Source organism: Drosophila obscura, unplaced genomic scaffold, assembly GCF_018151105.1.
Source record: "Drosophila obscura isolate BZ-5 IFL unplaced genomic scaffold, ASM1815110v1 contig_150, whole genome shotgun sequence".
NCBI classification, from domain to species: Eukaryota; Metazoa; Arthropoda; class Insecta; order Diptera; family Drosophilidae; genus Drosophila; species Drosophila obscura.
In genome coordinates this window covers 7,899,431-7,914,265 of record NW_024542736.1, presented here as the reverse complement: position 1 = coordinate 7,914,265, position 14,835 = coordinate 7,899,431, and the positions used below count along the sequence as shown (strand labels likewise).

General features: G+C 46.0%; 1 protein-coding gene across 6 annotated transcripts in view; it reads left to right on the top strand.

The window, feature by feature from the left end:
- The window catches only part of LOC111073716 (acetylcholinesterase), a 39,478-nt gene that overhangs the window by 7,271 nt on the left and 17,372 nt on the right, over positions 1-14,835 (top strand). For all 6 annotated transcript variants that reach the window (XM_022366184.2, XM_041596397.1, XM_041596398.1 and 3 more), the window contains 4 exons: positions 6,679-7,688; positions 10,016-10,154; positions 10,213-10,758; positions 10,846-11,053. In XM_022366184.2, coding sequence (XP_022221876.1) covers positions 7,393-7,688; positions 10,016-10,154; positions 10,213-10,758; positions 10,846-11,053 — 1,189 coding nt within the window. In that variant the 5' untranslated portion in view covers positions 6,679-7,392. The remainder of the gene's footprint in view (positions 1-6,678; positions 7,689-10,015; positions 10,155-10,212; positions 10,759-10,845; positions 11,054-14,835) is intronic.

Sequence of the window (14,835 nt, the reverse complement as noted above, 5' to 3'; positions counted from 1 at the left end):
TCACCAACGGCAGGACCAGGACCCAGCACACACCACTCTCTGAATACATACAGACATACATTATGACGTCACTGGCTGGGTCTTGTATCTTGTTGGTTGGATGCCCTTTGCCGGTGGCGCCCTAAAGGCAAACGATTTCCTCTCTTGCGTCATTTCATATGAAAACAGCAGTCACATTTGACATTTCACAGCATCCGCTGAGGCGGAGAACAGGAGGATGGGAGTGGGGACTGATAACTTAGATGTATTCATTATCAGCAAAATATATATACTATTGGTCTTCCCGGGCGTATACTTAACATTGCAATTAATTCAATGGAGTACAATGGGTCTCTGGCTCTTAAGACTTTTTCTGAGTTTTTAAGGTCAACACTTTGAAGAAAACATACCACAAAAAATTATTTATCTTATATATAAAATTTGGAAGGCAATTGACAGTTGAATTCGTCTTATAAAGTAGGTGTGAAATAGAATACTTAAAACTAAAAAAAAACAAATTTTTAATTTTTAAATATATATATATTTTTTTAATTTATAAAACCATGGTATAAAAAAACAAAAAAATAGTACAATAATCAGAAAATTTGGTTTGATGCAAGGGATTTATGGCTGTTGGATGTTCCGAGTATACATATTCACATTCTTCCTGCAGTTGTATTGTGGAAGGCAGCTTAATAGGTTAGGAGGTCAAAGTAAAATCGAATATTTAAATGTAGTTTTATTTTCTTTGAGCTCCATCTACCATCTCTTTTTTGTCAGATTTTATTTCCCGGCATTCGCCATCTGACTAATAGCCCTAAAAAGTTCTTTTGTGTGTTGCAGACAATCAACAATGAATTTTCGGACTGGTCCTTTTTGCTTGTTTTGATCTTGTTTTTCATTGACACAGATAATATTTGATGTGCCTGTTGTTTTGCAATTATTTTTATTTGTTGTTGTTGATAAAAGTTCATTAGAAAACTGATGTACAAAATATTTCACATGAAACAAATTTTCTACGAAAAATATGTTCATTTTACACAAAATCTGACTGATATGATTAAAAATAACACATCCCATTCAATCGGTTTCGATGCTTCGGGGCATCATTCTCATTCAAATTGTCACCGAATGACTTGATTTTCGAGTGAATTTACATCGGATACACGGTTCAATTATGCTCATACAGTCGATCTTGCAAGGCAGCTACAAGAGCCTTCTATTGGTTCATATTTATTTATAGCATTCGCCTATTTTTGATTCTACTCCAAAAAGTATGCAAATAAAACCAAATAATTTTCGATTCTACAGAAATGTATTTCATGCCGCCTTGTCGTGTGCCGGTTCTTTGGAAAATTGGCATTCTCTCTGGGTTAATGACTCCATATATTTCATACACAAATGCAGGCCAGAAACAAGAAAAATACATAAATAAAAAGTGAGAATGCCATAAATTCGAGTCGAGGCTTTCGGTGCACGTTTTCGGGTCGCGAGCGAGGAACGTGTCCCGGGGACTCGCTGTCAGGTTACTTAATATACAACTTTTTCCCCCAAAACATGCTATCTCACACACAGAGTCAGCAGCACATACATATGTACATGTAGAGGCTTTTTTTTTGGGCGCAAGACGGTTCAGAATTGGCAGCTCCGCCCGTTTAGCTCGGCTCAGCTGCTGTTGACTTGTCATTTCCCCGATTATTGATTTTTATTTCGGCTTTAAGTGCAGCACACCCATGGGTAACCCGAGACCCAAGACATCGACACCAAGGGCAGGACTGGAGGGAAGCGTCGCGGTGTGTGTGGGTGGGTGCAGTGTTGGTGGCAGGGTGGCACGTGCGAGTTTTGAGCTCGCCTGCGAGAGATTCGCACATGTCTTCGACTAGGTCTCGGCCAGGAACAGGAACAGGAACTGAGAGTGGGACTAGGAGACTGGCTGGTGATATCATCAAGGTCAGTCGCACCGACGAGGCGCAGGCAACCTGAATAATACGCGCTAAATTGAGCGTCTCAGCGTTAACGATCCCCGGTGACGGCCGAAAGCCACTAAAACCCAAGTCCTGCACCGGACGTGGCCACGCGGCACTTGTTTAATGTTGGGGTTCCTGGCTCTCACCCTGCACAGCTCCTCCACCAGAGTCACCTCAATCGCCGCAGTCACCACATGCGGTGCCATGCAATAAAAAAAACTAAGCGCCGCCGGTGCCACAGTCTCCTCTGTGGGCTTCTCCGCTTTGCTCTGCTCGGTTCTCCTCTGTTGCCTGCTGTGTATATTTTGCGTTTTATTATGGTCTTCATATGGGTTATACGTAGGCAGCCTTCAGTCAACGTCTGACCCAGACCCAGCAGCTTGAAGTGCAGATCAGTATAACAGTTTATTGGTTCTGTTAAATATATTTAAAACATAATTTGAGGCAGAATAATTAATTTTTCATTTCAATTTCGCTTTTAAGTGCACTTTTAAAAGGATTCATCAGACAAACATTAAACCTTATGATTATTAATAAGCGTTGAGAAAACTTGGAAATTTTATTCACGCTTCCAGCTTCCTGTTTCTTCCGAGTTTTTAATTTTCGCCATCTTAAAGTAAGAATAGCCAAAAATATAATTCCGCTTCAGTTTGAGTCAGAGGCTGAAGTTCGTGTCATATTCTATGCGGCTCCTATGGTCGTGGTCGGGTCATTTGCTTGTCGTGTGGGGCCAGGACCCGGCTACGATTTGCGCCACGCCTGTGCATTTATTTTATAGTTTGGCTGGCGCCAGACATTCGCCTAATGGCGCTGAAGCCTGTGATCGGAGTCCCGCCACTTGCTGGCCGAAAAGGTCAAACGGTCAGTGTCAAAGTTGACGATGATTGTGGCCCCCATTAAAGCAGATGGTCATATTTTTCTGGGGGTTTAATGATTGTGCGGAAGTTTATTGGCCGGAAGGGAGCCCAGTGAAATGGCTTGGAAAAGATTAAACAATATGTGATGTGTTCTGCGAGATATTCGAATCTTCAGCCATTTCAACGTGCACAGTTTTCTCCTTGTGTATCGTAGATGTGTCCCCAGTACCCAGTCCCCCTAACAATATTAGCCAATAGTCCTTTAGGTATTCAGCTCATAATAGACACCTGTCTCTCACACCTCTGCCGTTTGGTATCAATTAAGCGTCGCCAACTGCCATCCGCCTGCCAGCCCTCTGCCTGCTCTCCAGCCTGCCTGCCACTACCCTCTTCAACCTACCAATTAAATTTATACACATTTATACATAGCCATATACGGATACGTGCTATACGTACTGGCGGTAGAACCTAGAGAAGGGTTTCCTTCTACTTGGTACTTCGTGTCACTCTCGTGAGAGTTCGTGTACAAAAAGGTCGACTCCATTAATAAATGCCAAGGAGACAGCTAAAGAGATCACAGGTATAATCATTGAATATTAATGAACAATTTTACATGAGAAGGTGACTTATGTTGCTATCCAAAAGATGTACAAAAAAGGAATGTTTAGCAAATGGAAATGGAGACGAATATTTAAAGAAAATTTCGAGCTATGTCGCTATAGCTATGGAACTTAGTTCTGGTGACTATATTCCTCAGACTTCAGCTAAAAACTGTGGAACTTGTAATTGAAACTTAAAATAATCGTGCGTGATGGAAAGTTAGCGCCCGGCGGTCATTTTGGTATTTGTATGTGCCACAGCACTCCCATCTCTAAAATACACGTACATATTTCCTGTGTATGTGGTAGAAACGACATTCACGACAAACATCAAAAAACCGTAAACCCCGTCCCGTCCCGTGCCGTCCCACCACTCAGCAATCACCCTCAACCCTCTGATGTCTCTCATCTTTGTTTTTGTTTCGTTTTGCCTTTGTGTTGTTTACCCTTTGGCTTTTACCGTTCGTTTTGTCGTTAGCCAAGTTTTTTAGCATTCGCCAAATTTTGAAAACAAAAGATGGCACGGGGAGGGAGAGAGAGATGGGCAGAGCGAGTTGAATGGGAGCAGCGTCGAGGTCGAGGAAGGCAGCCAAACCTTTATCGTTGTTGCTGGTTCCTCCTTTTGACCTTTGGCCAACGAATACTGACCCAGGCAGAGCCCAGAATGTTGGATGGTGACTGAGGACTAGTGTCGCCCGTTCGCTTTTCACTTGTTACTGGTGCTGGTGCTGGCGTTGGTCCTGGTCATGTCCTTGTCATCATCGTCAACACAAACGTTCTCGTGGCGCGGCGAAACTTTTGAAATTATAATTTAATTTGAATGTCATTAAAATTGTTCGCGCTTCTCTCGCCCTCACTCTCTCTCTGGGTCCCTGTCTGTCTGTCTTTGTCTGTTATCATATCCATGACACCATTGCTGAGGGGTCGCCAAATGGGGTATTCATGTGATTTCCATGGAACAGGAAAATAAACGAAAGCAGCAAAAGCTAAAAGCCACAAGAAAAACTATGAAATTTGTATACAGAAAATCTTTCCACAGCGTTAGCAGAATTTTAATTAAAAAATCAAATTATTTCAATTCAAAGTATTTTCAATATATCAATATTTTAATTTTTCCATGGTTCGATGCTCTTTGTGTATAGATAAAAACTGCAGAAATAGAGAACAAAACAAAAATGATAGCGAGAATGAATTTTGTCATTCTGAAAAAATTAATTCAGATTTTATTTATTTTTTGAGTTCGGAAAGAGCTGGCCATTTTTTATGCTGCTGCCCTGAATTAAGCTCTGGCAGCTCCATACAGTACTCATACTTTAGAAGCTTTTAGTTGCTCCTTGAGCCAACTTTGAAGCTGCAACTTTATGAAAACAGTTGCCAAGAAAAAATGTCCCGTGTCAGCTGAAACTAAGCGCTTGAATTGTGTGCTGGCAGCGGATATCATAAAATGAAATAAGACGAAGAAAAGAGCCTCGCCTATCTTTTGAACAAGTCCCACCATGTTCCCAGTACATTAAAAAAAAGGACTCGTTTTCATGGAAAGTTTTAGTATGAACTGCCAGCGGGCGGGGGTGGCGAAAACTGCTGCAGCCGCAAGAAATTAAGAAAATATTCACTTAGGTCCGGACAGGTCTTATCTGCACAGCACCAGGCGCTGTTGACAGAGGCTGGATGGGGATAAAATGGAGAAAAACTGGGCAAAGATTGCCACAGTTTACAGGGGAACTACAGTGGCGAAGAGTGCGGAGCAAAGCAGAAATGAAAATGCAAAGAACATGTAGAAAATTGAGCTAATTTAGTTGAAATGTGCAGGGTCGCAGGCCGGCCAGCGGGAATTAAATTGGCAGCCTGTAAGTCGCATTTCGGTGGCGTCTTAATGCCATTTTAATTGTGCCGCAAAATAACATTTAAATTACTGCAGCGCCCCTCTTTGGGGCTGAGACAGCGGCTGGCGAGCTGCTGCTGTTGCCGCTTAACATAAGGTGCATTTGGGCGCACGGAGGAGGTGTGGCAGTGGAGTTATTATACGGGCCCCGTCTAATGGGCCTGGCAGCATGCAAGGCTCTGGTACCTCTGCCTCGGGCAAGTCCAGGTCGCGGCTCAATTTTGGCGTCGGAAGTTGCTGCAACTGGCAGACTACACGACGCAGCAGCACGGAGCGCATCAAGGACATGGCCGGGTGAAAACTATTTGCTGCGGCAAATGTTTGTTCGTTCTTTTGTTTGTGTTTTCCATCAAACTGCAGCCTCCAATGTCAGCAGTACCATGCAGCTGGAATAGAGTGCGATATTTATAGAGCGGAGCACACAAAAACTTTGCCAGAAATTGCCATCAGCCAATGGCATGGTTCTGCCTAATTTGTGTGTGACAGTTAGTCAGTTGGCTTCTTCGAATGATATTTGATGAAAATATATATCAAAAGTTTGTCTGTTAGCTTTCCATTAGTAGTGCATACCATACAGTGAACACTCGAAAGAGAAACCCCCTTCAAAGTATGAACTTTCTAAGAAGTACATCAATTTATTATACCCTAGCAAAGGGATTTTATGGCGAAGAATTTCCGGTATCCGGTATACAAAAACTGCAATAAAAAGTTACCTTTGCGCTGTTGCTAATTAGTTGGCTTTGTTTATATGTATCTAAAGTTTACCTGGGAGTTCCAATTAAGCCAAGAGACCGACCCCTCAATTAACGATTGCTTGAATCGAGCTGTCGGGCAGGGGGTACATGTTTTGCAAAAATATATTTGCATAAATCGGTCAAGTGACTTTAATGACAGCACATATGAGAGATTATGTCTAACGACGTTTTAAAAAAGGGTTGAACGAGACGGCATAGCCTTAGAAAACGATATGCGACTCTCGAGAACAGATGCGAGATGTGAGTGGCCCCAATGTGCATGTGGGGCTGCTGGCTGTTTCCGAGTACGGCTGCTGGATGGAGGATGGGGGACAGCACTCGGAAACTTGTGAATGCTCTGTGCCTTTGCACATCTCTGCTGAAGTGGTAAACACACACACACACACACAGACACAAACACAGACATACGACCGACACAAATGCAAACACACTTAAATATTTTGTAGCATAGAAACGGGGGCAGCTCCAGAGAAGTCGTCAACTTGTGCTTCTGCGGTGACAGCAGCAGAAAAGTAGCAGCAGAAAAGCACCAGAAACAGAAATTAAACAAACCTCGGAGCACACCCTGGCAGGGCTGTACCAACTGGTAGGAAACTAAGACAAATATCCTAATGCCTGTCCTTTCTCTTCTATTTGCAGTTTAAACACAAAGAGGAGCAGAAAGCAGGAGACCACCAGACCACACCGGAACGAAACGGAAAGGGAAAGGGAAAGAAGGAGAAACCCGAGAAGAGCCAAGCCGAGCAGAGCTGAGGGCAGGCACAGGAAGCCAGCTGCAAAAGTGCAACAGCTGCACAAAGCCATACACCCCCGACACCCCTAAGGCTGTACAACTCCGCACTCGAAGAACTCAGTCGCCTGTTCCCAGACCCCAGTCCCAGTCCCGTGCCCAGTCCTAGGCCAGGCCCAAGGGAGACCGAGCAAACGGCTTTGGAAGAATGTTTAGTGCAAGACACATACGGCAGCTTCAAGTGGCAACTGTGGCAGCAGCAGCAGCACCAGCAGCAGCAGCAGCAAGCACAACCGGATAATAGTCCTTCGGCAATTGTAGTCCGTTCGCCGATGGTTGCTGGTAGTGCAGTAGTGCAGATGTAGCAGAGAGCAACAGTCGAGTCGCCAGCATTCAGAGGAATACCAAAACCAAATCCGCCAAATCCCAGCAACCGCAACTTAAACCGGAGACATAGACCGTAAGCTGCAATCGCTAAGCCGTAAGCCGTGAGCCGCAGACGTAATCAGAGCCAACTGCTAGCCGGAGCCCCAAAGCCATTTGCAGTGACGTCACAGCGTCAATTAGGACACCGCATCGCGCGAATTGCGCATCCGCTTCCGGCCCTGCCGCGCATCCGCGTCATGGCCGCCTCCCTTCAGCACAGCCTCCCCTATGCGCTGGCCGCGGCGCTGCTGATACTTTCGCTGCACCTGAACGGCGTCTGCGGCGTCATCGATCGCCTGGTGGTGCAGACATCGTCGGGTCCGGTGCGCGGCCGCTCGGTGACGGTGCAGGGGCGCGAGGTGCACGTCTATACGGGCATCCCCTACGCCAAGCCGCCAGTCGAGGACCTGCGCTTTCGCAAACCGGTACCGGCGGAGCCCTGGCACGGCGTCCTAGACGCCACTCGTCTATCTGCGACCTGCGTCCAAGAGCGGTAAGTCAGGGGGTGGTTTCGGGTGGGGTCGGGGGGGTCGGGTGGGGTCGGGTGGGGTCGGGTCGGGATTTGAGTTGCTGTTTGGTTTGCCAGGGTGTTCCACTTCTGCAGTTGACCCAGAAACAACAAATCGGAGCCCGGCTGCAGTTGCAGCACGCTGTTGACCTAACTGTTGCTAGTGACGTCATGCCCGCATGCAAAATGCCGGTCAAACAGAAGACGCCAGCCAGAGGGGTCGGGCTCCGCACCAAGTTTGCGCTGCAGCCTGCAATTGCATCGTGTTTGCACTTAATTATTTAAGGCCGACAAAGTCCTGGCTGGCATACAACTACTCTTCTGTCGGGCCGAATCGTTGTTGGGATCGGAAAACTGCTAGCACTAGAAGAAACCAGTTAATGGAATAGAAAAAGACAAGTTTGGTAAAGTAACAAGATTGCCATTGAAGTAGTTTCCAAGTGATCCAAGAGACCCAAGAGAGCAGCCGATGGACCGCCTCTGTGAGGACAGCTCTCAGTCGTCCCTCGGCACCATACGTGTGGACATACTTTAAATAAATTATTTGTGCAATGAGTTGATGCATTTGAAAGTTGAATAGAAAATTTGTGTGACTGTCAGGGAACTATTATTTAGGATTCTTTTTAGAGAAAAAGAAAAAGAATAATGTTGCAGCATGTTTTTGGGTATTATGCCACTAAATGTATTGTTAAGTTAGCGAAACAAGACCGCTCAGATTGGTGGCTTAATTTAGAATGTTTATTGAGTATCTTTTTGTTCTTAGCCTAGGGCACAATTGCTCTACATACATTATATACCGCCGAGTATTGCGCGTGGTCTCTGCCTGAGTCTAATGGAAATGCATGATCAGCATCAAGGGGCTTTTGAGAGGGAGACCCATGGCCTCAGTGTTAGGGCGTTTGGGTTCTGCTTGAGTTTGAGTGAATGCCTGATCAGCAGTTTTGGTAGCTGACCGATCGTTGCTGTGGAAAGGGAATGTGTAACATAAACCTTAGTTGTTTATGTCACTGCGAATATGTACGCGCTTATATATTTATTTATCTATATATACACAGAATGCTAAATATGTACATGCATGGGTTCACTACAGTATTATACATTTATGACACAGATTTGTGCTTCTGCCTCTAGTACCTTGGAACTGTATGCCACATTAAATGATATTCAAATCTACTTCTGTCTGGTTTCAGACTTCTGTCTGGTTTCAAACCAAAACCGACAGGTTAATCTGATTAGTAGCTATAAAAATCAGTTAGAAATCAAAATACATTTATTTGCTAAACCAATTTGCTGATCGAAGTGAATTATTTGCATGCCAACTAAACAATAAATAGCCAAACATTATTTAGGTTGTGTGAAATAACCCAAACTGTTTGCAGATATATTTCGGCAACGTTTAATGCACTTTAATATTAACTCATGAATTGAATTTATGAACGACATTATGTACATATGTTATTCGTTATTTTCCATTGTCCGGAATGCATGTTGCAATTAGCAACTATAAATAATTAATATACTGGCATTGGTAGGGTTTTTGGATGGATATAATTGGGGTGTCCTTCTGCCCTGGGGAACATCTTCATGTTTCGGGCTGCCTCTTTGAATCAGTCCGGTTTGGCAGGTCCCATTTCTGCTCCTGAAATATAGGGCTGTAATTGGCTGTAACATTGCCACACACACACACACCCTAATGGATAGTCATCAATGTGTGTGTGTGTGTGGCAAAAGGAAATTAGAAAAATATAGAGATAAAGGCAGGGGCAGGAGGAAGCGGCGAGCGGAATCGCCTCTTTCACTCTACGTCTGTGATAAATTACTTTTATGCGAAACGGCAAAGTTAATTTTAATGGACACGAAGCCAAACACACCTACCCATGCACACATACGAGCACATCACAGATGTATGTACATACATGTGTACGGGTGTGTGTATCGTCTGTTTGTGTGTAAGTATCTGCACAAAGGTATCCATAGAAACGGACAGACAAATGCTGAGCTTTGTACGAATGCGTAGAGATATCGATTCGAGGTATTCAACATTTATAAGGCGGAAAAACTATGTCAAATTGTAGGCCCGGCCCGGTAACAGGACCGGGGGGGCGGGGCGGGAAACGATGGGAGGTAAAACGAGAAGAACGGAAGAGAGCAAATACTCGTAAAATAAATAACACAGCTGGTTAGCTTTTCGTAATTGGCGTGACCGAAATTCCAGATAGAGGGGAGAGTGTAGGAGAGCCGGGCTTTGATTTGCATATGGGTCAGTCACTAATCAAGAGAACCTTCCTCTGCCTCTGTTCTTCCACCCACAGCTACGAATACTTTCCGGGCTTCTCCGGCGAGGAGATCTGGAACCCCAACACAAATGTATCCGAGGATTGCCTGTACATCAACGTTTGGGCGCCGGCCAAGGCGCGTCTACGCCACGGAAGAGGCGCCAATGGTGCCGAGGTGAGTGGTTCGACTTCTCCCACAGAATAACTTTGAACATGGTGATTACTGCCCACAGCACTCGGGCGCCAAGCCGGTGGACACGGACCACCTCATCCACAATGGCAACCCCCAGAACACGACCAATGGATTGCCCATTCTGATCTGGATCTACGGCGGCGGGTTCATGACCGGCTCGGCCACCCTGGAGATATACAATGCGGATATCATGGCGGCCGTGGGGAATGTGATAGTGGCGTCCTTCCAGTATCGAGTGGGGGCCTTTGGGTTTCTGCATCTGGCGCCAGAAATGCCGGCAGACTTTGCCGAGGAGGCACCCGGCAATGTGGGGCTCTGGGACCAGGCGCTGGCCATCCGCTGGCTGAAGGACAATGCGCACGCCTTTGGCGGCAATCCCGAATGGATGACCCTGTTCGGTGAGTCGGCGGGCTCCAGTTCGGTGAACGCCCAACTGATGTCGCCCGTGACGCGGGGCGTGGTCAAGCGGGGCATGATGCAGTCGGGCACCATGAACGCGCCCTGGAGCCACATGACCTCCGAGAAGGCCGTGGAGATCGGCAAGGCGCTGATCAACGACTGCAACTGCAATGCCTCCATGCTGAAGGTGAGTTGTGAGCCGCTCATTTCCGTATTTCCGTATTAGATTGGTGAACCTGTGCTCTGCTCTGCTCTCTTCTCTGCCCCTCCGCAGACCAATCCCGCTCACGTGATGAGCTGCATGCGTGGCGTGGACGCCAAGACAATTTCGGTGCAGCAATGGAACTCGTACTCCGGCATCCTCAGCTTCCCATCGGCTCCAACCATAGACGGGGCCTTCCTGCCCGCTGATCCCATGACCCTGATGAAGACGGCGGATCTCAAGGACTATGACATACTAATGGGAAATGTCAGGGATGAGGGTAAGTCTCACTCTCCACTCATTGCATATGCCCCCTGCCCCTGCCCCTGGGCCACCATCTCTCGCGGGATGGCTAAAGACTTGCTTCAATTTCCCCTTTGGCCGCGACTTCATCAAGAGCAGCTCTTGTTCAGCAGCAGCCCTTCCATCTTTTCCGCCCCCCTCCATCACTCTCCCACTCTTCCCACTCTTTATTGTTCATCTATCTATCTGTGGCGCTGTTATCCTTGCGTCCATTGTTGCATCCTCTGCGGCTGACGTCAGCGCTAAACTTTATCCGAAACAAAGTACTACTACCCATTGCCAATGTTGTTTGCCAAGCTCTCTGTTAGTACCCCGTTCCGTCCCGTCTCTGCCCCTGCCCCTGCCCGATGCAAACTTTTTGCTGCAGCTCGCTCTTCATCTTTTTTTGTGATTTTATTACTTTTACTGCAAACTGCTCGTGCACTGGCATTATACTCGTACATATCCATTTTCTGGTGCACAATAGTTGTTGCCTGGATGCCAGACAAAATGCATTTTATTCTTGTCGTTTTATGGGTTGCCATGGCTACCCTCGCACCCGCACCCCGCCACCCCCCAACCAAAGAGTGGTGCGGCTTAGCCCGGGCTGCTTTTGAGCAGAGTACACCGTAGCTCGTAATGCATTTGGTGCTTTCTGTTGGCTCGAGTGCTTAATTTTTATGGTTTATTGCATGACACTGTGGTGGCGCTTGGTTGGCTGGTTGGCTGGCTGGTTGGATGGCTGGTTGGGTGCTGGCGTGGGACATTGTGCTTGTGATGCTGCTCTGCTCCCTGCTCCTGTCACAAAACTGCACTTTGTATAATGTTCTGCACTGCTGGCTCTTCTGGCTTTGGGCAATGGCAATGGCTGTGGCTCTAGCTCCGGCTCTGACTGTGGCTCTTGCGGCTTTTGTCTCCGCAAACGAATTACACAAACTTTAAACTCCGATTGCGGTGCGTGTCAACGCTCCGCAGAGTCGTCGTTGGTCGTATGTCTCAATATCGTACATACATACACACGGAGCAGAAACAGAAACAGACCCAGACCCAGACCCGCCGGGAGCCAAACTCGCCAGACTCGCCCACGCAAATGGCGGTGTCCCCGGGAAAAAAAAATAAATAGAATAGAGAAACAAAAATCGAGCAACGCACGCACAAACCCACTCGGACACAGATACACACACACACACACACACAAGCCGGGAGTCGGGAGTCAGGCATGCGGTTCGTTGGTGGGCGGGAGGAGGGCGCTCAGCTGTGCAGGACGGCATCATAAATTATTTAAATATATTTCGTTCAGGTGACAGGGGGCCAAGCCGGGGGCTGGTGGCAAGCAGAAAGCAGCAGGTAGCAGGTAGCAAAGAGCGAGCCCTCATCTTGATGGGCGGAACGGGACGCGTGAGTGCCACACGTGCCGCAGCATTGTCGTACAGCGAGGAGCGGGGCTACGTCCATGGCCTTATTATTAAGGGGTTGCCCCAAAGTGGCAGGGTGGCAGGGTGGCAGGGTATTATTCCAACCAGACTTAAAGTTTGGCCGTAATTATTTTACCCTTGCAGAAGAGTTGCCAATTTAGCGCAGAAGTTTCAAACGCAGGAAAGGAAATATTTACCGACCCCCCCCACCCAACACAAAGTAATAAACTATTGCAGTATACTTTTAACCTGTTTACATGCATAATATTTCACAATATTTAAGGCATTTAGCTGCAGGCAGCATTACGCTTTAAAGAATGGAATATTCAAGTTCGTAAGGCTGTCGTAGGAATTATTGGCGAATAGTCCGGGTCGGTCTGTAATATGTATGTTCCATCGAATTCTCTTTGGCACTTTAACTATCTATTTTGGATTGTAACGAGCCTGTTTAGATAGCCCCGATCGATAGCTAGTCGGAGAGTCGAGAGATAACCAGGCAGAAATGGCTTCAACTGAGCTTAGTTTAAAGTAAATGTTAGATAAAGTTTAGTATTAGTATTGTCTGTTTTCGCTTCCCTTTTTCGCCCTCCTCCTGACGGGTGCGTAACTCTTTGTGGGCTGCTGCTACTTTCCTTCCCAGGTCGGAAAAATGGCGCACTTGGCAGAACTTTTTGGTTTGCGTTTTCCTTTCTTATTATTTCGCGAGCCACCGCAGGACGAGGTATGTGTGTGTGTGTGTTGCTTTTGTTATTCTCGTATAAAAGATTGAAGAAGATTCTCGGGGCTTTTGTGCCGTTGCTTTACTTCGTGCTTTTGCTTGTGGGACCCTCCCCCATCACGCTTTCGATTTCTTGTTGCCGTCGCCGTCGCCGTCTTGCCAGCAGGCACGTGTGCTTTCTGCTCACTTTCACTCATTGCTCACAGCTGCTGATATTGCCCTCTCGTTTCTATGCACTCTCTCCTCTCTGTCTTTCCTTCTCGTTCTCTGTCGTTCTCTGTTTCTTCTCTCTTTCTGCCTCCATTTTTATTATTCGTAGTCAGCAGTGTGGCCTCGTTGCCTGTTTCTCCGCTGTTCTCTTGGCCAAGGTGTGCGTGCCCGCCAGGCGACTGCCACCACGATGAGGGATACGATACCGTGCCTGCTTGGCCTGCTATGCGCTAGTGTTTGTGCGAGTGTGTGTGTGCTGCTGCTTGCCCATGTATGTGTGTATGTGTTTGTGTGTGTGTTTGGTTTGGGAGTGTTTGTGAGTTCAAGGTCATCTAGCATTTGCAACAATACGAATACAAACTCAAATACATTGCGCTGTGCCGCGCACATGAAAGCATCCTTTTCTGTTTGTGTTTGACAAATTCGGTTGCTCTCCCTTCGTCCGTCCCTTCGTCCCTTCACATTTACTTCCACTTGCACGTGTATGTGTGTGTGTATGTCTGTGGTGTGTATGTCCTTAATTTTTATTCTAAATAAAATATTAGCTTAGCAAAATTTACGAGTATTGGCCTGCAAGTGGTACGAAACTTCGTGATGGAAGCGAAATCTAGTCCTTGAAAAATGGTAGTAAATCAACCAAGCCCATTTTATAGTTAACTAAGCAACTTACTAAATTCTAAGTATGGGCAGAGATGAGAGTTAATCAGGCCTTAATACAGAACAATTTTTTGTTTAGTGTTTAGTTTAAAAGTTTCACCTGCACTGTTTTGTTTTACTGGAGAACAATTTGTATTTTTATTTATTTATTTATTTTTATATGTTCAATTTATTTATATATGTATACAAAGCCAAAGCACGTTTACAAGCTGATTCGCAATACCTTAAAAATGCAATTGCTGCTTTTTCAAAAGAAAACAAGTCTCTTTTATTTAGGTGACACTTTAAAATTGATTGAATTAAAAGTTTGGGTTCCAAATCAAGCAATTTCCTCGCATTTGCCGCTCCATCAAGCTTCGTTGCAGGTCGGCGATTTGTTGTTGTTTAAAACATCTAAATTTGGTTGCTTCTTCTTATGCTTGTTGACTCCTTGCTTGCTGCTTGGTTGTGTGAATGTCTCTCTGCAAGCCATGGCTTGTTTGCCTTTTAATTGCTTCGCGTTCCGGGGCGGCCTACTTACCGCTGGCTCCACAGTCAACACAGCTGCTTCGGGCCTGGCCATTACTGTGCTCCATCGAATCAGCTCGATGTTTCCGTTTCCGTTCCTGCTGGTGCTGCTAACTCAATTATATACTCATTAAAAGCATATTTACATGGGTCTGTGTGTGTGTGTATTCGTGTGCGCGCTCGTTTGAGAAGAGAGAGAGAGGGAGAGAGATAGCCGCAAAAAGCCGAAAAATTTGTGGCCACAGAGTGTGTGTTTTTGGCAATTTAATTAAA